Here is a 27,918-nt window from a genome sequence, read left to right on the forward strand (position 1 = left end):
AAGGAGTTCAAAAACTTTAGATAACTTTAAATAATTTTAGATAAACTTTAGACCCCTGCTAGACAGGGGTCCAGGGAAGTAAATATTGCAGGAAGAAATATCCAGGGAATTGTTATAGCTAGGTTTGTATAGGCCCTAGGGCCGATAGCCTAGTTCCAACCTATGAACCTATGATATAAGAATTTTAATTTATGTAAAGAGAAATGGCAGGCTTTAAAGGAATTCTGAGTTCAGGCTAATAATATAGTGTTCAAAGAAGCAGACAAAGGTGGAAATTGGGTGCTTATGAATGCAACCCATTATAACAGAATGGTGGGTAATTTATTGGGACAGGTTAAGGATTATACCTGTTTACCCATGAACCCAGTAAAACGTTTTAATAGATTGTTACTTGAACTCTTAGAGAAAGGAGAAAGGCTGGGCTTTTTGACAAATTCAGATGTCAAAAGTTTACATATTTCAGACCCTCGTGACCCCATATTTTTTGCCATTCCTAAGATCCATAAGGACAAATAAGACCCCCCCCCCAGGTAGACCCATTGTCTCAGGGAGGGGTTCTTTTATGTACAATGTTGGTTCTTTTTTGGATTTCTTATTGAAACATTATGTTAATAAAGTTCCATCTCATATTAAGAATAGTCAGGGTTTGTGCAAATGTATTAGGAATCTAAAATGGCAAAATGACTATTTTTGGGTCAGTCTTGATGTGGTTGCCCTTTATACAAATATTGATGTATGGTGGGGGCTTGAAGTGGTTGGAAGAATTCTTGGTGAGGGTCCATGTTCTTCATATATCGTGGAACTGTTGGAATTTTGTTTGAATCGGAATTATTTTTTGTTTGATAATAAAGTTTTTTTTTTGCAAAAGAAAGGTACTGCTATGCGGGCAGCTTATGCCCCTTCAAATGCAATTCTCTATATGGGTGAATTTGAAAAACAATTTATATACTCAACAGAATTCTTTAAAAATAGGGTGGTCATGTATAAACGTTTTATAGACGATCTACTCATCATTTGTAAGGGTCCCTTTGAGGAATGTGTAACATTTTTTGAAGGGCTTAATTCAAACCATCATGGGTTAAGGTTTAGTTTTCATATGGACAGAAAAAAGAAATTTTTTGGATGTGTATTTTTTTGTGGATGGTCATGGGAAAGTTCAGCATAAACCCTTTCGAAAACCTACTGTGGTGAACAGTTTCTTGCATGCCTCGAGTATTATACATTTGATCAAGGCACTAACCTATGGGGAATTTAAGCGTATTTGGACAAATACATCACAGGAACATTTTAAGGAAATGTTTTTGGAGGGGTTGGAACAAAGATTGCTTGATAGGGGTTATATGAAAGAAAATTTAGAACTTGCGGGGAACACGGCTAGTAAGGCTAACAGCATGGTCAATACACAGAGGAGGGATGTTTATTCTGGGAAAACTAAAGAAAACATTTTTTATGTCATGAAACACAGTGTTTTCTCTGATAGGGTAGTTCATATTGTTAAACAACTCTGGCCCATGATTAGTTCTGATGAATTTTTGGGTAGTATTTTTCCTAATAGGGTAATGTTTTTCCTATGGTAGATTTTTAACCTAAAGGAATTATTGAATAACCTTATTTTGCAAACAGAGATGAGCGTTCGACAAGGGGCTTTTCCCTGTTGAAATTGTAACCTTTGTTCTAGAATCAAAAACCTTTCAGGTACTACTACCAATGGTAGGAAATATCAAACAATGAGGAAGTTTAATTGCAAATCCTGTGGGGTAGTTTATTATACTGGGATGTGGTTGTGAGAATGTAAGATGGTATATAGGGAAAATAAAGAGGATGGCCAGAATAAGAATTAGAGAACATCTCTTGGACATTAGGAATAATAAAAGGGAGAGTACGGTTGCTAATCACTTTTTATCTGTCCATGGGGGGTGGGGGTGGTGGTGGTGGTGGTTCTTCTCTATTCTTTAGTATTCTGGCCAAGGTTGAGGCATCGTGGGACAAATTCCATTTAAGGTTTAACCATTTGGAGACTTAATTTATTTTTAATTATGGTACTTTGCATCCAGGTGGATTAAATCAAGAAGTGTCTATGAATGTTTAGACATATTTGCTTTGGTACATTTTTCTGCTGATATTTTTTGTTTATAATGCATTTCCAGTTTGCACTGTCATTTTAAATGCTGACTTGTGTTGGACAAATGGTATTTGTGAATGTAAATGTGTTGATCAATTGGGTTAATTGAATTATTGAAACAGTTAATACTTAATCACATATGCTATTTAAGATGCTGGTGTTTTTGTAAAAAAATATTCCTTGAAAGCAAAAACCCGAGGTACCAGGATTAAATTTCATCTGGTGTTTCATCTACTTCATTGTTGTGTATTTCATTTTGTAAAATGTAATTACTGACTATGGGATGGATAAGGCCATTACATAACCAAATGGGATATGTTATTTCAAATACAAAAAGGGAAATTGGCTAGGCTTAAAATGGCCTGTAAGGGCAGCTAGACTAGTACTTGCCTATGAACCTATGGTAAAACATCACCTTTCTTCAAACAGTTTCAGACCTGTTTTTGAAGATTCACAAATCCAGAAAATGTGGTTCTGAAGCAATCCTGCAGCATATGGAGTAAGTAAGGGCAGCTAGCCTAATGCTTAACTGTGAACCTCTGCATTCAAAATAAAGTACTGGTATCTGGTATACAGGTAAAGTGATATTATGAAGAGGCCTACTTTTATCTGTAGTTTATTTCCCCATTTTTAGTTTTTGTTCTTATTTTCTTTGCACATTTTTTATACTAGTGGATGCTGGCTGAAATACTTACGGCGTTCATTTAGCAAGGAAGCAAATAACATAAAATGAAAGTGCAGTATCTCTGTATATATTTATCTGTATTTATGTTGATCATGTTGGACTTGACAAAAAGGGCCTTTTATCTGCTAATGACACCTTACAAAAGAAGTAACATAAGAACAAGATGCAGACATACATTTAAGCAACGTTATAATGAATCACACATTTAAGAAAATGCTGAATTTATAAACAGTTTTAAGTTAGTGATAGTAATGCTATTTTTTTTATTTTGGCAGAGCCGAAAGACAATGTGAGCTATCGGTTTATTATTCCATGGATTGGTATGTAGTATCATTTTCTAATTTGTGTTTACTGTAATATGAGTATTTAAAACTTAGAATTTAAAATAAAAAATACTTTCTGAGATTTATAGCTTTTCAAGCATCACTGTTTGCTAGATGATTTTTCAAAAGTCTTTGGAATATAGCTTGCAAACAGAAACTCTTCACACTGTTTGGTAGATGAACTTAATCATTTGCATCAGTTTACATAGTTAAAAGCATATGCATCTTTAAACATCGCATGTGTTTTTTCAAGTACAACAGCTCCCTACTCATTCGTCATTGCAAGACATTAGCACTGTACCCTACTGCACTCAGTTTTTTATGCATTGCTTTACTTAACACCGTTTGTATTCACCAGTTTGAAGGAAATGTGTCAGTATAAATCCTGCTGGCATACCTGGAGGAACTGGTGACATGGAAAAATGTTCTGTCACAGCTGATCTATGTATGTGTACTGATTTTATGTAGTATACATTACTTGGACACACTGGTACTTTGTATTACTTTTTATACATATTTATGCAGAGTAAAGTTGTGGATGGTTGCTGTTGTTAGGGAACTGTTTCATAAAGCAGTTCAGTATGAATTAAGAACATGGCATGTTTATTTGTTCTGTGTTTGCAGTGTATTCAATATCTGGTGCTTGATGTATACATGGTGCAGTCTAGTACAGTGCCTTTTTCATTTTGTAGGAGTGACAGGTTACTGACATCCAGCAAAGTAAACATAGAATTACACTACATTTCCTTTGTGGTGTAGTGAGACAGTGTATCCTTCATTTACTGTGTCACTAAAAAGTTAGACACTGCTTCTTCATTTTCTTGTTACCAGATAAGAACCTCTCCCAGAATCATAGCAGTACATGACATCTTAGCCTGTAGAGAGACAAGTTACCAGAAATACATTTTATGCTGAACTTTTTAAAATTGTACTTAGGTTTGTAGTTCAGGCTGTGGTTCCCTTTTTGTAGTTCAGGCTGTGGTTCCCTTGCCTGGTGACATTTGCCTCTTTGCAGTCCCTTCACGTGTCAATAAGTGCCCATATTGAGTCTGATGGTCACAAGAATCTTGTAGATTACTGTTAGGCAATGTTCACATAATGTGTTTAAAGTGTGTTTAATCTGATTAGTAAAACCTTCTCTGAGATCTTCTTGTCTGAGTACATTTTGTCACAATGGAATTACCAGCAGTTTAATACTTCACAACTTTTTGTGGCTTCTTTTCCATATTTGATACTATATTATATCCCTAAATTTGGATTATGGAATTTATAGTGTGTGCGGGGAGATGAGGTGGGCAGAATTCTCCTCCCTCTTCACAATCTGTTTTTACTGACTGGTTGGAAAAAAACTGTTAATGTCAGAAAATGTAGCTAGGCATGTTCAGTCTAAATCATGCAACAGGACATTTTTATTTCAGACTTCATTCCAAATGTAAGAAAACTGTTTGTTGCATGAATATTTTCAGGTAGATATTTATAAAATTGGCTGATAATGTTAGCCTCTAAATTCAGACTCCTTTTGGGGCAGTGTGGGGGTAAAATAGAAAGAAATAATGTGAGTAGTGTGGTAATATATTTATTTCTTTATTTTTCGCATTCTTTTCATCTCCTTGCAGGTGACCATTGTCTGTTGTTAGCTCCTTTCCTCAAATTCTGGGTCTATCAGACCCACCTTAGTTTTCCCCAAGATCTGCCCAATCCACGTCCAGGGCGAGTGAAGAGATTGAGAACAGTTATGCAGCACCATAATGCTAATAGGAAGTGTTTTTGTTATGCAGTTAGTCAAGATGCTTACATGGTCACACCTGCAACTGCATTGAATGTTTGTGTTTCTGCAGGAAGGTGTAAACCATCTTCTTTATGACTTAAAGTTGGGTTTTCATATGGCTTTTGCTGAATTAAAAGCTAACATATTGGTATTAACTGCTGGAAACTGGAATGAAGCCAGTGGTTTTGTCCTTACTTTCAAAAAAAGAAAAGAAAGAAAGAAAAAAAAGAAAAACAAGGTGTAAGCTTCAGCATGACAGTAGAAGTTTCTTCCTACCATACAATGATGACAGTGGGCCAATGCAGCAAATGCAAAGCTTCAAAATTTACATCATTGTAAAAGAATCACAAATTTTTAGCCTAAACTTTATTTTTTCCATAAAATGACATAGGTGCAGATAAATGAGGTATTAGGTTCATAGGTTCATAGGTTCGTACTAGGCTATCTGCCCTAAGGCATTTATAAGCCTAGCCAGAGTGTATGTGGCTTACACCACCCCTCAGGATGAGAATACTATGCCCTTTTAGGGTTTAGTTTACTATGCCTCTGTCTAGTAGTGACACAGGGATGACCCCCGGGGTAAACCTACGATCTCCCATCCACTCGTCGAGATTTCTCTTGAATAGAGTCAGTGAGGGGCTCTGCCTAACATGGACTGGGATTCTGTTCCAGAGTGTAGGGAGCCTCTGGGTTATGAATCTGTCCCTCCAGCATGTCCTATTTATTTCTGTGTTGAGGTTTAAGTCACTTGTTCTCGTGGCTCTGATGGATTTGGATTTTCTGAGGTAGAGCATGTCCATTAATTCAGGATTGGACATGGCCTTGTACGTCAGGCACAGATCACCTCTGAGTAGGCGGTATGTGACTGAATAGAGCTGGATTTTTTTCAGTCGGGCAGCATATGACATATGTTTAAGACCCTTTATCCTCTTGGTGAGGAACTTTTGGGGTCTTTCCAACTGCTGCAGGTGTCGGGTGAGATACATCCCAAATGGGGCATTGTACTCAATCATTGGCCTGATAAGAGAAGAGTACAGGGGCACAATGACCTCTCTTGATCTAGATGTGAAACCCTTCATGATAAGGTGGGCAATACAGAAGGTCTTCCTAACCACTTTGGCAATGTGAGTGTCAAATGAGAGGTTACTGTCAACCTGGGTCCCTAGGTCCCTGATTACCTCTTCCGTACTTAATGGATTACCGCCTATGTGGTAATTTGTCGGTACCTTGTTTTTCCCAAAGGGTATGACTATGCATTTTTTGGCATTCAGCTTAAGGCCATGGCTCTGGCACCTATTATCCATTTCTATGAGGCCTCTCTGAAGGATGTTTGTGTCCGCTGGAGTATCAACTATGGCGCCCAGTTTGCAGTCATCTGCGAACTTTGTCAGCCACAATCCTCCTATGTTTGCCTGTACTTCGGAAAATTAAATGCCGAACAAGAGGGGTCCCAGGACTGAGCCCTGTGGGACACTGCTTGTGACTGGCTTAGAGTCTGACATAGCTCCAGCAAATCTGACCCTGTGGGTTCTGTCCTTGAGACAGTTTGCAACCCATCTTGTGACATATGGGTTTACATTTAAGCTGGTGAGTTTGTCTATGATGCCCGAGTGGGGTATTGTGTCAAAGGCTTTTGCAAGGTCAAGGTAGGCTGTGTGAACTGACTTACCCTCATCAATGGCCTTTGTGACTGTTTCAAAAAAGTCGACCAAGTTCAAAAGGCAGGATCTGCCCTTGACAAAGCCAAATTGAGTAGGATCCAATGTCTGTAGGTCCCCAATGTCTTTGTTTATGAGTTCCATAATGATCCTCTCCATAGCTTTGCAGACCAGGCTCGCTAAGCTTATGGGGCGGTAATTTCCAGGGTCCGTAGAGGCACCACCTTTGTGAAGTGGGACCACTGTTGCCATACACCACTCTTTGGGTACGTATCCTGTAGCAAGGCTAAGATTAAACAGCAGCCTTATGTGTGGGTTTAGTTCCTCTTGGAGTTCATGTAGCACACAGCCCGGGACACCATCCGGTCCCATTGATGCTGTGTTTTTAGCTTTAGAGAGGGCGGCTCTCACCTGGACATCTGAGATGTTAGGGAGGCTACACTCTGCTGGGATAGTTATTTCTCCTTTTAGGGGGAGGAGGAAGAAAAATTTGCACTGAACCTGTCTGCCAGAATGTTGGCAATGTCAGTGGGTTCAGTGTATTTTGTGTCATTTTGGACTAACTCTGAGCAAATCTGGGAGTTTCCACCCAGGTTTCTAACATAGCTAAAGAAGGCCTTGTGATTGTCTTTTATGTCTTTTGTGATTTTTCTCTCAAAGTTGGCCTTGGATGATTTTATGAGTGATCGTAGTTTTTTGCTAGTACTGATCAGAGACGCCTTCCCTTTTAGGGATTTTGCTCTGTCATGTAGTAGCTTCCTCCTCCTGTTGTAAAGTTTGTTTATGGCTGGGGTCCACCAGACCGGCCTGCCTTTGGGGAATGGGTCTTGGTTTTATTTGGGATTGCATGATCCATGCATTCTTGAAGGTGCCCATAGAAGGCATTTGCAAAGGATTCAGCAGTGTGGGTTGTGGTTTCCACTGGCCCAGGGGCCTTGAAGGATACCACTTCAGTCTTAAGAAGTGTGAAGTTTGCTTTTGAGAAGTTCTTCACTGTGGTCTTTTGTGCAGGGGTGGGGGGGATGTGGATTTCCAGTGAGATTAATTTATGGTCTGATCTTACCAAAGAGGGATATACTTCCGTGTGGAGCATTTTGTCCGCATGTTTGTGATGATCAGGTCTAGTATATTGTCTCCTCTTGTGGGAATGGTGACTAGTTGTTCCATTGCATTTGAGTTTATGAATTCTAGGAACCTTTGGGCTAGGGTGTTGGGGCTTGAGTAATATTCCCAGTCTATGTTTGGGTAGTTGAAGTCTCCCAAAATGATGGTATTTGGAGAGACATTCATACTCTCCAGTGTCTTCAGGAAGGCTGTGTGGGTTCCTGAGTTTGAGAGGGTGGTCTGTAGCATGCTACAAACTGTAAGGCAGTTTTGCCTATGGTTAGTTGCACCTGGATAGTCTCCAATGCTTCGTGTGTTGCCACTAACCTGGAGGTGTGGGTATCTTTGATGAAAATGGATACTCCCCCTCCTTTTGTGGTTCGGTCCAAGTTTTGGGGCCGGAACGCATGATATGAGGTAAAACCTGATAGTGCTGGGGTGCTCTCAGGAGCATTGAACCAGGTTTCAGTCACTGCACAGACATCGATGTTCTCCATACTGAGGAGGGCTTCGAGGGCGTGCATCTTGAGGTTTAGACTTCTGGCATTGAGCAGCATTACCCTTAGTTTTTTTCCACTTGTGTTTTCTAGGGAGGTAGGTTTGTCATTTGAGCCTTGCCTAAAAAAGGCACTAAGGGGGTGGCAAGAGCCTTGGCCAATATCCGGAAGCCCAGGGGTGACAGGTGCACGCCATCCCTTGCGAAGCAGTGTGGCTTGTCAAGCATGTCCTCCCAAGCAGACAGACATTGGATCCCCTTAGAATGACACCAGTAATTAAGCCAAATGTTAAAACCGATCATTTTGTCTTTGCACTGTGGCATCATTCTTGGTGAGGGTAAGATGCTGCTCAGGGTCAGGGTCATACCGGCCTGGGCTACATAATCAGAGAGCTCCTCTATGTCTCTTTTCATGTAGTCCACGGACGTACGCCTCAGGTCGCTCACACCGGCATGTACAATGACTGAGTCATATTTGTACTTGCTGTGGAGTGACCTGAGTGCTTGTGTTATGTGGTGGATTCTAGCTCCCAACAGGCAGCTTACTGTGACCTTTTCCTTGTTCAGTCTGGTGAGCAGGACGTCAGTGTGTCTGACTGTGGAGTCACCTATTACAAGTGTGTCTGGCATGTTGTTTGGCCTTAAGGGCTGTGACTGTTTAGCACACTGACTTTGTGAACTATGTGTTGCATGTGCTATGTCTTGAGGTGGTGGTTGCTTGGTGTCTGCTTTGGAGGCCTCTGTTGTTTTGGTAGATTTTAATCAGCCCCAGTATGTTTTTGTGTGTTTATGTGTTTGGTTTGCTGTTGTGATAGTTCTATGTGAGACTGGGTTTGTGGTGTGCGTGGTTACCTTCTCCTCCTGACTGGTCTTGCCAGTACTGAATTGAGAGAGCTCAGCCTCCAGTTTGGCTATATAGTTGCATCTCGCATATATTTGTATTTGTTGGGAGGAGGAGAGGGTTGTCTGTGTACATGAGGCAATTGTAACATTGCCTCAAGATTCCCAGATTCACCAGCTGAAAAGGAGAGGACGCCAGCAACTGACCCTTCGACATGCTAGAAATAGTGAAAAAGATTGCCGTGTAACTGAGTCAGAAAGGACCTATAGGGAGATGTGTACTCAACAGAATTTAGGTGAATGAAGTACTTTCTTTTGATTGAGTGCTTTACCTGTATAAAAATGCTTTAGGAGCAAGTGCTGGGCTTTTCAGATAGAGTATAGGCTATTTAGATTGCAAGTAGAAACAGTTCTAAGGGAAAAAATGAAGAGCAGACTTGGCGGAGCCAGAAAAAGTTTAACCTTGTTTAACCGGCGCTGTGCTAAGACGCATCGCACAAAGCCGTGCAAAGGCGGATTTTAAGCAGTGAACTACAAAAGAGCTAGGAATGGTCCCAAACAACCAATTACTACAGCTTCTTGTGCTGTTGTCACTTCCCCCAAGGACAGGTAGGCTGCTCAAGGCTCCCCACTCCCACTGGTGAGCAAAGAAACTTCCTTCTATCCAAGTAAGGTAATGGACAACACAGGAACTACACCACAGCCCAGAATACAGCAATGCCTGTATACTGGTCTAAACTAGTCGAGAAAGGCGGGAAAACAAGGATTTATTTTTGTTTTTTTTTTGTAGAAATACACAGAAAATGCAGAGACAGTGATAAATTAGTTACACAGGCTAGCACACTTTAGTGGGCAGCCTCCACAGTTAAATTAAACAAACAAGCAAACTTTCGATTAAATTCGACTAAATGTAACTTTAAGTGCAGATTTAAAATAAATGCAGTAATCAGAAAAAAAAACAGCTCAGGCTAGTTTAAAGTAAGCAACAGAAGCTATTTCCAGTGGGAAAAAAGCAAATATACTTAAATCCAGAAGGTAGTCACGTTTTCGAGTTCCTTGCTGCTAGGACCACTCTGTAAACCCACGTGGAGCTTGTCTGAGCAGTATAGCCAGAAAAAAACGCCAAGAGGCAGATTTTAAGCAGTGAACTACAAAAGAGCTAGGAATGGTCCCAAACAACCAATTACTACAGCTTCTTGTGCTGAGGTCACTTCCCCCAAGGACAGGTAGACTGCTCAAGGCTCCCCACTCCCACTGGTGAGCAAAGAAACTTTCTTCTATCCAAGTAAGGTAATGGACAACACAGGAACTACACCACAGCCCAGAATACAGCAATGCCTGTATACTGGTCTAAACTAGTCGAGAAAGGTGGAAAACAAGGATTATTTTTTGTTTTTGTTTTTTGTAGAAATACACAGAAAATGCAGAGACAGTGATAAATTAGTTACACAGGCTAGCACACTTTAGTGGACAGCCTCCACAGTTAAATTAAACAAACAAACAAGCAAACTTTCGATTAAATTCGACTAAATGTAACTTTAAGTGCAGAGGTATTTAAAATGGCTGAACATTATGTGGGCCAGGGAAGTAAGAGATGCAGCAATACAAGGAATTAAAAGTCTTCCAAAATGTGCTGAGGTGTTGAAATATATGACCTGTCCAGTCAGCATTCATGTTTAGAGTACTTAAGGGAAAAAAAAAACTGAAGAGGACCATGCCAATTATTAATATATTGCCAGGAGCCATTAATATGGGCAAAAATGTGGTCTCCCTTACACTCTGAGAAGTGGATCTGCACATTTATTTACAGAGCTCATGGGAAGATTGGAAGAAGTTCACCAGTACATCATTGTCTAATGAGGGACACCTGTCTTGTTATTTGATTGACCACATATGATACCAGATGGCTTAGTGGTTAAGGTCTTCACTTCCCATGCACAAGGTACAAGGTTCAATCCTGACCTCCGACCAATGCCTGTTTGGAGTTTGGATGTTCTCCCTGTGTCTCCGTGGGGTTTCTCCCATGTCCGAAAAACATGCTAAGTATTTCCATCTATGAAACTCATCAATGAATGGAGCTGTGGGCAGCAGCACAGACTCTATGTGGTGCCATATAGGGGGAAGAGTTGTACAGACCAACTACTTTGGACATCTACTGTGGTGAGCAAGATCCTCAAGATAGGAGAACATGGATCACAGACTGTGCTCCATGGCAGGGCTAGCCACTTGATGGTGAAAAATATGGCTCTAGGTGATTCAGTCATGTTGATTAATGTTGCCAAAAATAGGCATGGTTAGTTACTGGTGATATGTGGGTTGAGGACCCGGCCTACTCTGATCCACTCCAGGGACCCTACTGCACTCAGTTTTTTTTTGCATTGCTTTTCTTAACACCGTTTGTATTCACCAGTTAGAAGGAAATGTGTCAGTATAAATCCTGCTGGCATACCTGGAGGAACTGGTGACATGGAAAAATGTTCTGTCACAGCTGATCTATGTATGTGTACTGATTTTATGTAGTATACATTACTTGGACACACTGGTACTTCGTATTACTTTTTATGCTTATTTATGCAGAGTAAAGTTGTGGATGGTTGCTGTTGTTAGGGAAGTGTTTCATAAAGCAGTTCAGTACGAATTAAGAACATGGCATGTTTATTTGTTCTGTGTTTGCAGTGTATTCAATATCTGGTGCTTGATGTATACATGGTGCAGTCTAGTACAGTGCCTTTTTCATTTTGTAGGAGTGACAGGTTACTGACATCCAGCAAAGTAAACATAAAACTACACTACATTTCCTTTGTGGTGTAGTGAGACAGTGTATCCTTCATTTACTGTGTCACTAAAAAGTTAGACACTGCTTCTTCATTTTCTTGTTACCAGATAAGAACCTCTCCCAGAATCATAGCAGTACATGACATCTTAGCCTGTAGAGAGTCAAGTTATCAGAAATACATTTTATGCTGAACTTTTTAAAATTGTACTTAGGTTTGTAGTTCAGGCTGTGGTTCCCTTTTTGTAGTTCAGGCTGTGGTTCCCTTGCCTGGTGACATTTGCCTCTTTGCAGTCCCTTCATGTGTCAATAAGTGCCCATATTGAGTCTGATGGTCACAAGAATCTTGTAGATTACTGTTAGGCAATGTTCACATAATGTGTTTAAAGTGTGTTTAATCTGATTAGTAAGACCTTCTCTGAGATCTTCTTGTCTGAGTACATTTTGTCACAATGGAATTACCAGCAGGTTAATACTTCACAACTTTTTGTGGCTTCTTTTCCATATTTGATACTAAATTATATCCCTAAATTTGGATTATGGAGTTTATAGTGTGTGCGGGGAGATGAGGTGGGCAGAATTCTCCTCCCTCTTCACAATCTGTTTTTACTGACTGGTTGGAAAAAAACTGTTAATGTCAGAAAATGTAGCTAGGCATGTTCAATCTAAATCATGCAACAGGACATTTTTATTTCAGACTTCATTCCAAATGTAAGAAAACTGTTTGTTGCATGAATATTTTCAGGTAGATATTTATAAAATTGGCTGATAATGTTAGCCTCTAAATTCAGACTCCTTTTTGGGCAGTGTGGGGGTAAAATAGAAACAAATAATGTGAGTAGTGTAGTAATATATTTATTTCTTTATTTTTCGCATTCTTTTCATCTCCTTGTAGGTGACCATTGTCTGTTATTAGCTCCTTTCCTCATATTCTGGGTCTATCAGACCCACCTTAGTTTTCCCCAAGATCTGCCCAATCCACGTCCAGGTCGAGTGAAGAGATTGAGAACAGTTATGCAGCACCATAATGCTAATAGGAAGTGTTTTTATTATGCACTTAGTCAAGATGCTTACATGGTCACACCTGTAACTGCATTGAATGTTTGTGTTTCTGCAGGAAGGTGTAAACCATCTTCTTTATGACTTAAAGTTGAGTTTTCATATGGCTTTTGCTGAATTAAAAGCTAACATATTTGTATTAACTGCTGGAAACTGGAATGAAGCCAGTGGTTTTGTCCTTACTTTCAAAAAAAGAAAAGAAAGAAAGAAAAAAAAGAAAAACAAGGTGTAAGCCTCAGCATGACAGTAGAAGTTTCTTCCTACCATACAATGATGACAGTGGACTCTGTGCTTGATGTGATGACATAATTATAGGCAATGCAGTAAATGCAAAGCTTCAAAATGTACATCATTGTAGAAGAATCACAAATTTTTAGCCTAAACTTTATTTTTTTCCATAAAATGTCATAGGTGCAGATAAATGAGGTATTGAAGTATTGAAAATGGCTGAACATTGTTGCAGAAAAAAATATATTATGTGGGCCAGGGAAGTAAGAGATGCAGCAATACAAGGAATTAAAAGTCTTCCAAAATGTGCTGAGGTGTTGAAATATATGACCTGTCCAGTCAGCATTCATGTTTAGAGTGCTTGAGGAAAAAAAAAACTGAAGAGGACCATGCCAATTGTTAATATATTGCCAGTAGCCATTAATATGGGCAAAAATGTGGTCTCCCTCACACTCTGAGAAGTGGATCTGCACATTTATTTACAGAGCTCATGGGAAGATTGGAAGAAGTTCACCAGTACATCATTGTCTAATGAGGGACACCTGTCTTGTTATTTGATTGACCACATATGATACCAGATGGCTTAGTGGTTAAGGTCTTCACCTCCCGTGCACAAGGTACAAGGTTCAATCCTGACCTCCGACCAATACCTGTTTGGAGTTTGGATGTTCTCCCTGTGTCTCCGTGGGGTTTCTCCCATGTCCGTAAAACATGCTGAGTATTTCCATCTATGAAACTCATGAATGAATGGAGCTGTGGGCAGCAGCAAAGACTCTATGTGGTGCCATATAGGGGGAAGAGTTGTACAGACCAACTGCTTTGGACATCTACTGTGGTGAGCAAGATCCTCAAGATAGGAGAACATGGATCACAGACTGTGCTCCATGGCAGGGCTAGCCACTTGATGGTGTAAAATATGGCTATAGGTGATTCAGTGATGTTGATTAATGTTGCCAAAAATAGGCATGGTTAGTTACTGGTGATACGTGGGTTGAGGACCCGGCCTACTCTGACCCACTCCAGGGACCCTTGCTAATAGTGGGATGGGTATATGTGCCCCTAATGGCCGGTGTGTGCCCACCAGATGAGCACTTTGGATTCAGATCAGGATGCAGCACAATTGATCTGATGTTTGCATTGAGACAGATACTTGAGAAGAAGCTAGAGATGAGGAGAGAGTCCAACTGGGCATTCCTAGACTTGGAGAAAGCATATGACAAGGTCCCAAGAAAGCTGATCTGGGCAGTACTGCAGCGGTTTGAAGTCCCAGAAACATTGGTAGAATTAGTACAGGCTATGTACAAGGACCCAATGACTCAAGTACGAACAGTGTTCGGCCTCACAGAAGTGTTCCCAGTGGGAGTTGTTGTACATCAGGGTTCAGCTCTGAACCCACTGCTGTTCATACTGGTGATGGACTATATTAGCAAACAAGTTGGAGGGGATGGATTAACAAAACTGCTGTTTGCAGGTGATGTGGCAGTACAGGCAGACTCTGCGCTAGAACTTCAGCAAAGGATAGGAGAATGGAATGCAAATCTGAAGGCACACGGAATAAAACTAAGCAAAGATAAGATGGTGGTAATGGCAGCAAATTGGGGAAATCAGAAGAAGCTAAGAATAGAGATAGAAGGGAAGATAGTGGAACAGGTAAACAGCTTCAAGTATCTGGGAGGAATAGTTGAGGAGAAGGGAAGTCTGAATGAAGAGGTCAAAGCTAGAATCAGAAGGGCTGCAGCCAACTGGCAAAGAGTATCAAGTATAGTCTATGACAGAAGAATGCCAAAGAAGCTGAAAAGTAAGGTGTACAAGACAGTGGTGCGACCAGTACTACTAGATGGTACAGAAGTCTGGGCAGTAAAGGCAGAACAGTTGAAGAAGCTAGAGGTGATGGAAATGAAGTGCCTGAGAAAGGTGGTAGGATGCACACTGTGGGACAGACAAAGAAATGAGGACATAAGAGCAGAAGCCAAAGTAGCTCCAATTGCAGAAAAGATCAAAGAGAACAGGTTACGGTGGTTTGGGCACATGTGCAGAAAAGCAGAAAACAATCTGGTGAGGAAGATTTGGGACAGACAGGAAGAAGTAAAAGGAAGTGAGGATGTCCATCCCAGCAAAGAGGTGGATGGATTGTGTGAAAGAAGATCTGTGACACTCAGGCAGGAGTGTGGCACTGAATCGAGAGAGTTGGCAACAGTTAACATGATACCCCGACCCCATGTAGAAAAATGGGAAAAAGAGAAATGGTGATAATGTCATGATAAACAGTGACTGATCACTTAATTAACTGCTGCATATATAACATACTGAGACAAATTTTCCTTGCTATATTAAGCTTTTTTCTTCCACATAAAAACATGAGATGTCTCAAAATAAAAAAAGCTGTGTGTTTGACATTAACCCAGTGTCAGAGCTTGAACTATCACTGTGGGTTCTTCCATAATTAATCCATTGTAAATACTTTCAGATTTTAACTTCTCCTCACCAGTTTCTTCTTCATGAAAATTGCTTGCTTAGGAGGATGTGGACAGCATTGCTTATATGTATAGTTACATAGTTACAACAATGTTTCCTCTTTGAGGGCTATTACATGTGCAAATTAAACAATATATATCTATATCTATCTATCTATATATATATATATATATATATATATATATATATATATATATATATACATATATGTATTTGAGCAGCTGGTATTAGACATGAAATGCTAAGCAGAAACAGGAGGATTTATTTCTGCCACATGTTTAACATCTTTGTGGAAAATGTATATTTTGGTAATTAGTTCCATTAGGCACTAATTTTACTATGCGTTTAGATGCATGATGTAGATTTCTGTATTACTGAATGGATAGCCTTTGTATATCAAAGCATGTACTTGTGTCTGTAATTTGTAATGTTTTCCATAATAATTTCCTTATAGATTGCTCTCTGGATCTCCAGTGTAAAGGGTTGCTGGGTTGATGATCTTTTTAGTTACCAAAATGAAAGACTTAATAACTGCATAAATTAATAAAACAAATGGCTGATGTTTATTAAACTGATGCATCAGTTACTGAAACTTCATAAATTATGTAACTGTAATAATATACTACAGAGTTTGATGGAGTAAAGAAGTATACGTAACAAAAAAAAAGCATTTATGATTATTAGATTTAATTGCATTTATTTAAATGTGTGTAATGCTCCACCAGCAAATGCCCTGTGCACAGTGCAGTGACTGAGGTTCAAAAAATTAGCTTCATAGCACCAATAGCATGGTGATTCTGTGCTCCAGTAGTAATGTGGAGCTAACTAGCAATTCAGAGACATGCTAGAACAACATGGATCTAAAGTTTATTAGTGACTGATTTGCTTGTCTCTGAATCTGGTATGTAGGACTGTTGGAACAGTTATGTAGGTGTTTCCCCCTACCAATCCACACAACACCATTGAACAGGTACCTACAGGCACATATATGTATATACATGCATATATATATCACGCACAATGTATATATATATATATATATATATATATATATATATATATATATATATGTATGTATGTGTACACACACATTATTATATATATATATATATATATATATATATATATATATATATATATATATATATATATATGTGTGTGTGTGTGTGTGTGTATGTATGTATGTATATGTATATATGGGTCTATATTACATCGTAGAACTCACAGGAGTCCTGACGATGTAATATCGAACCATTTAGTTTGAAACCCAAGTATTACAAAAACACAGAACAGCGATTTTTTTTTTCCCAGGGAAAAAAAATTGCTGTTCTGGTACAAAACAAAAAAAAACAAGTTGACTTTAAACTTAAACTAATGTGGGGGGCTTCACACCCCCCTCAATGTGGGACCCCCCTACTTAAATATACCAACTGCGAGATCGCACCACATTGGAGGAAATAGCAAAGCCGCGAAAATGGCCCACCAATTTTTTTTCTGTGGGAAAAAAATTCAGTGTGCTGTGACTTCGCTATTTTCAGATTTCGAACATTTGGGTTCGATATTACAACGTTTGGACTCCTCTGAGTTTGACGTCTTAATATAGACCCATATATATATATATATATATATATATATATATATATATATATATATATAGATATATATAGATACACAGACACACACACACACACACACACACACACACACACACACACACAGTCTGACAAACCTACACAATCACGCATATAAACAGATAGTTACATATGCACACATTTACCGGTCAGAACCCTGGGCACATATACACACAAACACACACACACACACACACACACACACACACACACACACACACACACACACACACACACACACACACACACACAAACTCTCACAGTCTATCATTACTTAACTGGTGTGGTGCTCCCTGCCCCATTGTTGTCATAGACGGAGGGTGAATGTTGAGTCTTTCGGCTTTTCCCAGTTAGGAGTCGCCACAGTGGAACTCCGGTCCGCTAATGATTGGCAGTAGATTTTTACGTGCCGAGTTGCCGGCCCTGATGCACACAGAAGATGCTCTAGCCTCTAGCTGAGAATCGAACAGGACAACATCTTACTGTGAGGCGATAATACTACTGCAGCACCACGGGTGAATATAGTGAAATATTATATTTAATCCCACTACTCTGCTCTGAAGCAGTGCAGTAGAGCATGTCTGTGAATTGCTGTACCTTGCTGTTTCGATCCTGGAGCAAGGTGCTGAGACAGAACACATGGCTAATTTATATTATTTGATTGCAGCATTTGCATGTGGCATTAACTGGTAGACCACTTTAACAGTACTTGCCATATGATTCATAGCAATGTATCTTAACAGCAGTCTCTAAATCTTATGCCCCTAGCACATAGGGTTGCACAGTGTGCTGTTTTATTGAGTACATCCCCCAGTATTTCAACCTGAATTGCTCTCAGGTTAATGTATTTAATTATATGACATACATTTATATTTAAATACTTTTGATGTAAAGGCATTTGTAAAGGGATCCCTACAACTGCCATGGACTCGAATGCCTTGATTGACCAGTTCCTTGCACTTGGTCATGAAAGTGAGTTTAACTATGCAGCTGCAACACCATCTGCTTGTCCTATGTGATGGCTGTAACAGTTAAGTGGGGAAGGGAAGAATGGAGGTTGCTGTTAGGTTTAGTTGACAGGCCAAGGAGTGTACTGAAGAGTTTAGAGTTAGGGAGGGGGTTGGGGATTTTAGTTTTATGGAGTGATAGGTACTTTAGGGTTAGGGAAGGGGCAGAGATTTTAGGTTTAGGGAGCAATGTTAGATGGGAGGGGGGGAGGGGATTTTAGGTTTAGGCTCCCATACAGAGTTTATGTTTAGGGAGGAGGAAAGGGGATTTAATGTTAGGGAGGGATAGGGGACTTTAGGATTAGGCACTGGGTGGGAGGTTCTAGGGTTAGAATCAGGCTTCTGGTAGGGATAGTTAGCATTACAGGGAATGAGTTACTAGGAGTTAGAGCACTTCTGAAATGAGCAAGTGGCAGCCAGGAATTGTATCTCAAACAAATGTTTCTTGAACACATGTAGTAGACCCATTTGTAAAATAATTTCTTTATTTACCCTGTCTTCATCTTACTACTCAGATTCAGGTCAGGGTCACTCACCAGTATTTTGTGCAAAATGTTAAACCTCTTCATCTGATGTTGTTCATGTCATTATTCCTAGGGTCTTGGATCCAACATTGGATTTGAGCTGGAACTTTCTCATAGACAAATCCAAGGCTGAAGCTCCTCCCTCACCTATAATCCCCTGCTGCCCTTTAACCCCTAGATCTCGTTTGCTGTGTACCACTACAGATGTAATCCATTGGCTCTCACTAAGATAAGTGGCTTTTTCAAAATTTTCTGCCAAAATTAGCTTAGTTTTAGCCTGATTTGGGTTATTTTTGTTTTTGGGTAGTGCTAAGAGCAGTTACCTCCCTTCCCTTAGACTGTCTAGTTCTTTTGGTTGTCAGTTAGGTGTTTGGTGCCCTTTTTTCCCCATAGTCTGTTTAGTCTGTGTAGTTACTAGTGTTGCTTCCTGGTATTTTTCTTCCTTCTTTAGCATGTCTGTAAAGCCCTCAGGGTTTAAGAAGTGTTCCTTGTGTGGTTGGAAGATGCCTAATTCCGACTTGAATGAGGAATTCTTGTACTGCTTAGGGGCTCCCCACCTGGAGGTTAAATGTGATGTTTGTGATGCATGCAAGCCCAGGGCTTTGGCATAGCACCAAAATAAGCTCTTGCTTAAAGGAATGGTTCAGGGGAGTCCTTATGTCACCCCTGCCAAGATGCCCCCCTTCCGATTCCAAATGGAAGGCTTCTTCTTTCCTCTCTGGGATTTCCAAGAAACCTAGGCTGTTGGATCCCATGTGTCTGGATCTGTCCCCAGTCCAGGCTATCTCAGATCCGAAATCCTTAGATCCCAGACCCTCTTCTACCAGATCCAGGGCCTCCTCGGATTGGAGGCCATCGGATCTGGTCAAGGCCAGACCAGCCTTGGATCTGACCAGTTAATTGGATCCGACCACTTCCTCCTCTTGGCCTTTGGACCCAACAGTCGTGTTGGGCCCTACCATAACTATAGAGGATTCGGCCTCTCCCGGATCTTCCAGGCATTTGTTTCCTTCGGCTACAAGGCCTCAGAGCCAAACCCCCTGAGTGCAGGCACAGGTCTGTGGATTCCAGAGTTGGATCCCGGCCAAATCAACCCACTCCTCCACTTCCTCCAGATCTTCTAGGGTTTGTTGCTGTCTGATATGGACAGGATGATGAGGAGCTTCCTCAAAGCCCAGCGAGAGTTGGGGCTTCTGGCATCCCAGCCCACGTGGCTAGAGGGGCCTTCTTAATTCCTTCTCTCCATTCTCCTCTTCTGACTCCTAGGGTGTCAGAATCTCAGGACCCAGTTTCCCATGGTCAGACCCCAATGGGGCTGAGTATTCCCCCTTTCTTGACTCCATCAGGGTCCCTGGTCTGTTCTGCTCATCTGCCCTTGGACCAGAGTGGGCCCCGAATCAGAGAGATCAGTGCCGGCTCCATAGGGGCGGGGCCTGCTCTGGGCCTCCCTCAACAATCCCTCCTCCTTGGACCCTCAGCCGTAGACAGCTCTGGTTTGGTATCCTCAGGGGGTCATAGTGCTGTGTCAGGGTCCATTCTTTTTTTCTGGGTGGCCTCGCCCTTTGGGGATGGGGATGGGACTGCTTCCAGCCCCTTGGCCTTCAGGGTGGTAGAGAGAACCTTCTCCAGGACTGGAGCAACATCTCCCGCTCCTCTGGGTCCATCCCTCTCCTTCTCTACCTTGAGTGATGCAGCCTCCCATCTTGTCCAGGGTCAGTCCCCCTGTACTAGCCTTCAGGAACTTACCTCCCCTAAAGGGGTCCCTGCATCTTCTGAGTCCTCCCTGGAGCCCCCCACGGAGGAGGTTCCTCGCAAGAGAAAGTGCAAAAGGAGGCACTTAGACTCCCCCATAGAGTCCCTCACAGAAGACATGGACATTGATGAAGTAGGTGGGTCCCCCAGATCTCTGCCCGATGATGTCTCCATTGCAGAAATCCTTGAAATTCTGAGGCAGAAGGGTGGATGGTCTCCCCAGCCACCATCGTTGGAGAAGTCTGTGTTTCTGAAGGCGTTCAGGATGGGTCCATCTACTTCCTGGGTGTTCCCTTCTGCAGACAAGTTGGTGGACTTTATCACTAGCAGGGTTTGGAAGGAACAGGACACTGTGGAACCAGTACCCAAGCGTGGATCATCCCTTCTGGAGAAAATTGGTCAAGGTCAATGCCATCGTGGTTGGCTGCCACCAAAAGGAGCTGGCGGAGCAAAGCTCCACGGTCTATCCTTCAAACAGGAAGTCTTGGGTGATTGACCAGCATGGGAAGCATGTGTTTGCCTCAGCTATCTTTGGACTGAAGGCAGTTAATTACCTGGCACACTTCATCTGCCTTCAAATGGACTTGGTCAAAGAACTCACTTCTCTTTCAGAGCTGTTGGTGGAGGAGCACCTCAAGAAGGTGTCTCAAAAGCTCTCTACTCTGACATCCCTTGATGAGGTTAATTTCCAGTGTTGTGGAAGCTACCTCACAAGCAGCAGGTACCGGCATAGCAATAACGTGCCATGCTTGGCTACGTCTATGTGGGTTTGGGAACCCTTCAAAGGGTCCTTTACTGATGCTCCCTTTGATAGATCCACCCTATTTGGACCTTTGATGAAAGACACTCTGACCCTTACTGAGCAGGAAAAAAAGACTTTGTCCACTGTTGGGATCAAGTTCTCCACTCCTCAGAGGTAATTTTCCAAGACCCAAGGAGGAGCTAAGAAGCTGTAGTTCTGGAAGTCATAGTCTTCCTTCCAGAGACAGGCGGAGAGGTTTCAATGGCAGATGCCACCCTCGAGGCAAGGAGAGGTCTGCATTATCAGGGCTGCAGAGAACCCTTCTCTGAGCATCCTTTCAGTGCTCGTGAAGTGTTGCCTGACTGCCCTGCCCTGGAGGCAGTCGGGGGTCATCTTTCCCTTCAGCCACTAGCCTGGACAAGCATTACTTCTGATAAGTGGGTGTTAAACATCATTTCCAGGGGTTATTTCTTTCCCTTTTTTCAATCCCCTCCTGTATGAAGGCATCTCTCAGACATACCACCCTGCCAGAGGGAGTTGGCCTTCAAGAAAGTCATACAATTTCTTCAAAAAAGAGACATCTAAGAGGTCCCAACAGGGCACAGATGATATGGAACTTACTCTTGCTTCTTTTTAGTGTCAAAAAAGACTGAGGCCTGTGTCCTGTTTTGGAACTAAGTGAGCTAAATCTAATGGTAAAGAAGTCCAAGTTCTGGATGGTCACTGTTCTGTCCATTCTGCCTCTGTTACAAAAGGGTGATTGAATGTGCTCAGTGGATCTCCAGGATGCCTGCTATCACATTAGGATAGACAGGTGCTTAAGGAGACACCTTTGCTTCTGATTATGGGCCATTCATTACCAGTTCACAGCCTTGCCCTTTGGATTCACTACAGCCCCCTGGGTGTTTACCAAATGTATGGAATGATGGTGGCTCACCTGAGACTGCAGGGATTCCAGGTGTTTCCATAGCTTGATGACTAGCTACTCATAGCATCCATGAGGCATCGACTGTTACAAGCTGTTCAATATGTCCTTCTTTTGTTCAGCCAGTTGAGGATTACAGTCAACTTCTCAAAGTCCAATCTGTTCCCGACATAAAACTTAGAGTTCATAGGAGTCCAGCTCTTTCTCAGAGATTGTGGCATTACCTCTTTGCAGAGTGCAGCTGATTTGGAATCAGGTCATGCAAGTCTTGAGCCTTTTGAATCCTCCTGTACACTTGATTCTTCAGACCATAGGACCAGTGTTCTTGGCCATACACCTTGTGCCACTGGCGAGGTACCATATGCGGATTTTACAGTGGACCCTGGCATATCAGTGGTCTATTTTTGACTCAATCTATGTCCATGCCCTTGAAATTAATACAAGTGCGCAGACAGCACCTTCTCTGGTGGCTTCAGTCTCAGGATCTCCTGTCAAGGCAGGCCGTGTTCACTCCATCCGCCCAAGGCCACTTTGACCATGGGCGATTCCCTGTTGGTGTGGGGGTGGGGCATTTCCAGGGGAGAACAATTCAAGGCACATGGTCCTCATAGAGACCAAATTGCACATAAACATCCTAGAGATGAGACCTTCCCTGTTGGTGTGGGGGTGGGGCATTTCCAGGGGAGAACAGTTCAAGGCACGTGGTCCCCTGTAGAGACCAAATTACACATAAAAATTCTAGAGATGAGACCAGTCCTTCTAATGTTGCAAGCCTTTCAAGATGGCCTCACTCTGGAGACAATTGCAATTCAGACAGACAACATGGCAGTGGTTTAGTATATCAACAAACAGGGGGAACACAATCTTACCCATTGTGCAGAGAGGCCATGAGAGTGTGGGAATGGACAATGTCAGTCAGGCGCTTTTTGCAATGCATATACCTGGGGAATCCAACATGTTGGCCGACAGGCTCAGCAGAACCATTTTGAGTCCTCATGAGTTGTCCCTAAATCCAAAAGTGGGGAAGTAGATTTTTGATCATTGGGGTCAACCAGACTGCAACCTATTTGCCTCCCCAGCCAACTACAAATGCAGCATGTACTTCTCCATGATCCTCCCCAATGGGGGAGTCACCGAGGGATGCTCAAGTCCACTACTGGCCTTCGGGTCTCCTCTGTGCTTACCCTCCTATTCCTGTTATCCCCAAAGTTTTGCAGAAAGCGGGTTGCCTGAGGACACCCCTGATCCTCATTGCCACCTTCTGGCCTCGTCAACCATGGTTTCCCTTCCTGATGTCTCACCTGAAGTATCCCCTTTGGATACTGGATCCCCTTCAGGATCTCATCTCTAACCCATCGGGGCTCTCCCTTCCCAGTCTTTGGACCCTTCGTCTAACCACATGGTTTCTCCAATTCCAGTGATTTTAAATGCTCCAGGCTAGCTTCCCCCCATCAAGAATATCATCCAGGCCTCTCAAAAACCTTCCACCAGAAAGGTTTATAATAGCAAATGGAGAAGATTTTCTATCTGGGCCCAGAACAGGAATCTAGATCCCTTCTTTGCTTCTGTGCCTGATATTCTCTTGTTCTTGTCCTCGCTTTTTCAGGAAGAGGCAAGTTTTTCTACTATTAAACTTCAGTTGGTTGCAATTTCCATTTTCCATGAGAATAATGAACCTACATTTTCTTCCAGACTCTGTAAAGCCTTTATGAAAGGTGTGTTCCCACTAAGACTTCCTGTTAAGGATCTCTCACCTCCTTGGGATCTCACCCTCATGCAGCAGTCTCTGACTCAGAGCCCTTTCGAGCCAGATAGTTCATGTGATTTCAAGTTTTTGTCTCGGAAGACAGCCTTCCTAGTAGCCATAACCTCGGCTAAGAGGGTGTCCAAATTGCAAGGCCATTCGATTGCTCCCCCGTATATGGTCTTTCATAAAAAACAGAGTGTCTCTTAGAATGAATCTGCCTTTTTTACTCAAGGTTTCCAATATGAACCAATACATAGTTACCCGTTTTCTCTTCCAATTATTCCAATAGAGGAGAGTACGTTCTGCATATGTTGGATGTACACAGGCAGTTATTGTTTTATCTGCACAGGACTAAAGAGTTTCACAAATCACACCATCTTTTTGTGGCCTTTTCTCCAAATAGGAGTGGCCTCACCATTTCCTAAGTGACTATCTCTAAGTGGATTTTCAGCTATATATAAGCATCTTGAGTTTACAGGAAAGGTTAGCACTTATTCTACTAGGTCTGTGGCTACCTCTTCAGTCTTCATGGCCAGACTTTCAATTGATGATATTTGTGTTATGGCCACTTGGTCTAATCCTCACACTTTTTTTCCCAAAAAGGATATTGTATTTACTTTCTGAGAAAAATCAAAACCATGTTCATATTTGATATCTAAAATGAATTTTCAGTATTTTCTAAACAACATAATACAACAACCTATAACAATACCATAACTAAAGGAAAGAAAAGAAAGGGAAAAAAAAAACAAAAACTATGTACATTATTTACAATGAGTGCTATAGGAAACAGCTGAAATGGAAGTAGTTAATTCCTATTTCTATTACATAATCAAACATTAGTACACCATTTATGCCAGAATCTTGTAAAATAAAGAAAAACATTCCAATGGAAGGCTGTCTTAATGGATTCACTTCATAACCTCAAAATACTGAAATCTCGAATTTCAGTATCTCGAGATCATGAAGCCAAAAATCCATAAATCCGAAAAACTAGAAGTGCGAAATTTAAAATCGTGACTTCTACACTACAGAGATGATTGGTATTTAATTGAAACAAGTATCCTATACACATTGGATATCATCTTTTTTTATAGGATAAGGTCTTAATCAACATTACTAGATATTTAGGTTAGCTTCATTTATATGTGAAGTGCTAAATAACGTTAAAATGAGTTCCCTAATTTGCCTCAAAATTATTATATAACTTTTATGCAAATTAACTCCCTTCCTCCACTCATCCGCACCACCTCTAATCACTCTGCTTTCAAAAAATCTCTCTATACACACCTAGCATCTCAGTGGGAATGCTCATGCTCCCACCCTACATGACCTACTCTTCTCCTTCTCTCATCCGCCATTGCTCTGCCACATCTTATTCTACCCAGATTCTACAGAAGTTATTAGATAAGCCCTAGGTTCTCTTCCTCCCCCACTTCTTCATGTCACTGAACCTCCTCCTCCTTTCCAGTAACTAATTTTTCCTAACTACTCTGTATTAATGGATATTACTGAGCTAATAATTATAATTATTATGTACTTTCTGCACATTATATTTAGCTGTTACATTTTTTGATTCCTTTCTTTTTTACCTATTGTTAAACTAAATGTTTGAGTGAATATATGTTTTTAAGAATGTTAAATGTATTTTTGGAGCTTTTCTCCCCAGGACTCCATTGAAAACGGGTTCCTTATGGCCCAATGGACTATCCTGGTAAACCAACTGCAATAAATAAATAAATAAATAAATATAAGAGCCAGTCTAGTTTGTTCAAGAGATTTCTCCCTGTGTTTGACAATATCCCACAAAGAAGCATTTTTAAGACGAGGGAATTTGTCTAGGTTTATCATAATATTATTCAGTTTAATATTAGGATTTAAATGTATGGGTTGCAGTAAAGCAAGGATATCATCTGACTTTAAAGTGACCAATAGATTTTGAAATATCTTAATTTTATCTTTTAACGAAGCATGAAGCTTAAGTTTGTCACAGGTCTCACGTCTAAGATAAGAGAGGGCTTTTAGGTTAATGTTATTACTTCTAACATGAACATGCCAAATTTTAACCCAAAGAGAGGTCCATTCATTATTTTTACAGTTATATTCTGATATTTGAATAAGTCTGCTAGAATTAATGATGTCGTAGTACAACTGGTCAGGTAGACCAAGACCCCCATTTTTTAGGGAAATCTATTTTTTTATAACTAATTCTGGGTGACCTGGGATACCAAATAAATTTAGATAATTCTCTCTCAATTCTGTAAAAAAAAGGTTTGTTGGAACTATTAGATTAGATGCGTTAAATTGATAGAGAAGTTTAGGTAGGATGTTTATTTTGATTATAGCAGATTTAGATAAAAGAGATAATTTCATTTGACTCCATCTTTTAGTATATTGCAGAATCGAAGTCCATATTGTATGCAAGTTATTTAGTTTCATTACTTGTTGATTGTGGACAAAGGTTATGCCAAGATATTTAAAGGAGCATTTTACTCCAATAGCAGACTCTGGAAAGTAAGTTTCTGTATGATTTAAGGGAGTAATAGGGAAGACAAGGGATTTAGATGGGTTAATCTGGTAATTAGATACTTTTCAACTGAGGATAAGAGTTTATTATTCTGTATTAGGAAGTTCAAAATATATATTCAAATCATCACCGAAGGCAGATAAAGTAATCTCATTATTTAAAACTTTTGGGATATGATGAAATGTTCTTTGAGAAATATACAAAAATATGGGTTCCACATATAAGTTAAAAATAAAAGGAGATAAAGGACATCCTTATCTTGTTCCATTTGAGATCTTAATAGGCCTAGAGCTTCTTTTATTTATATATAAAGTAGTGGATGCCTTCATGTAAAGTAATTTAATTATATCTGAATTCTTTAGGAAAATTAAAATAAGGCAAGGTTAAGAATAGAAAGTCTAAAGTGACTCTACTGAATGCTTTAGATGCATCTAAGACTAAGGCATACCTTGGACATTTATCAAATTTCAAAAGTTGGATCACTGAATCCAGTGTTAAAGTGTTATCCCAAGTTTCCCTATTACTAATCCTCACACCTTTGTATCACATTACAAGCTGGATTTGGTTTCCAGGAACAGGGTTTCCTTTGGTTCCACAGTGCGTCGGCATTTCCTTCCTTGAAGCCTCCCAGGGTAAATTGTAGCTGGGGACTCTGACCCTTCTGTGAGGAATAATGACATGGATAACATCAGATAAAGAGTTATGTACTTATCATAACTTGGCATCTATGTTATCCTGTGTCATTATTCCTCACATTTCTCTCCCACCATCCCCCTTCCTTGTTGGATCTTCAGAGGAAGTTGGAGTGTTCTGGGTCCAACACTCTTTCTTCTCTTCCCTTTGGGGGTGGAGCGATATTGGCTATGTTAGCAAACTTGATCTGAGGGTTAGAGGGCAGCAGGGGATTATGGGAGAGGAAGGAGCTTGAGCCTTGGATCTGTCTATGTGAAAGTTGTCAGATCCAAGACCCTACTGTGAGGAATAATGACATAGGATAACACAGATGCTAAGTTATGGTGAATACATAACACTTTTTTATAATCTGCACTTTTACATATATACCTTATTGCAAACATTTTTATACACTATGAACCAGCACTCATTTTATTATTGATAGAGTTTCAGCCTTTTTTTGATACTTCCCAGTAGCTGAAAAATATTGAATTAATGCTTCTTTCATGGCATTGTGTTTAAGTTTTTCCTTCGTAGGTTTTGCTGTTGTTATTGGCATTGTAATGAAGCTTTTCTGCCAGGACTTTACCTGAAAAGGGGTTACTTGTTTCCTAGTTGGACTTTCTCAGTAAGCAAATGCAAATAAATAAATTAAAAAATAAATAAACAAATAAGTAAATAAATACATAAATAAATAAATTAATTAATTAATAAATCCATGTTTCTAAAAGCAAGAAACCAAGAGAACCAAGAGACTGTAATAGCTACATGTCATTATACAAAGTAATATATATATATATATATATATATATATATATATATATATATATATACATCAGAAAGAAACTTCTGTGTATTAT

General features: G+C 40.6%; 1 protein-coding gene across 2 annotated transcripts in view; it reads left to right on the forward strand.

The window, feature by feature from the left end:
- The window catches only part of LOC122813496 (cytochrome P450 4B1-like), a 1,102,348-nt gene that overhangs the window by 181,284 nt on the left and 893,146 nt on the right, over positions 1-27,918 (forward strand). For both annotated transcript variants that reach the window (XM_044085840.1, XM_044085839.1), the window contains exon 3: positions 3,083-3,127. In XM_044085840.1, the coding sequence (XP_043941775.1) occupies positions 3,083-3,127 (45 nt within the window). The remainder of the gene's footprint in view (positions 1-3,082; positions 3,128-27,918) is intronic.

This window comes from Protopterus annectens, chromosome 10.part0 (genome assembly GCF_019279795.1).
Source record: "Protopterus annectens isolate FY-2018-M chromosome 10.part0, PAN1.0, whole genome shotgun sequence".
In the NCBI taxonomy this organism is placed as follows: domain Eukaryota; kingdom Metazoa; phylum Chordata; order Ceratodontiformes; family Protopteridae; genus Protopterus; species Protopterus annectens.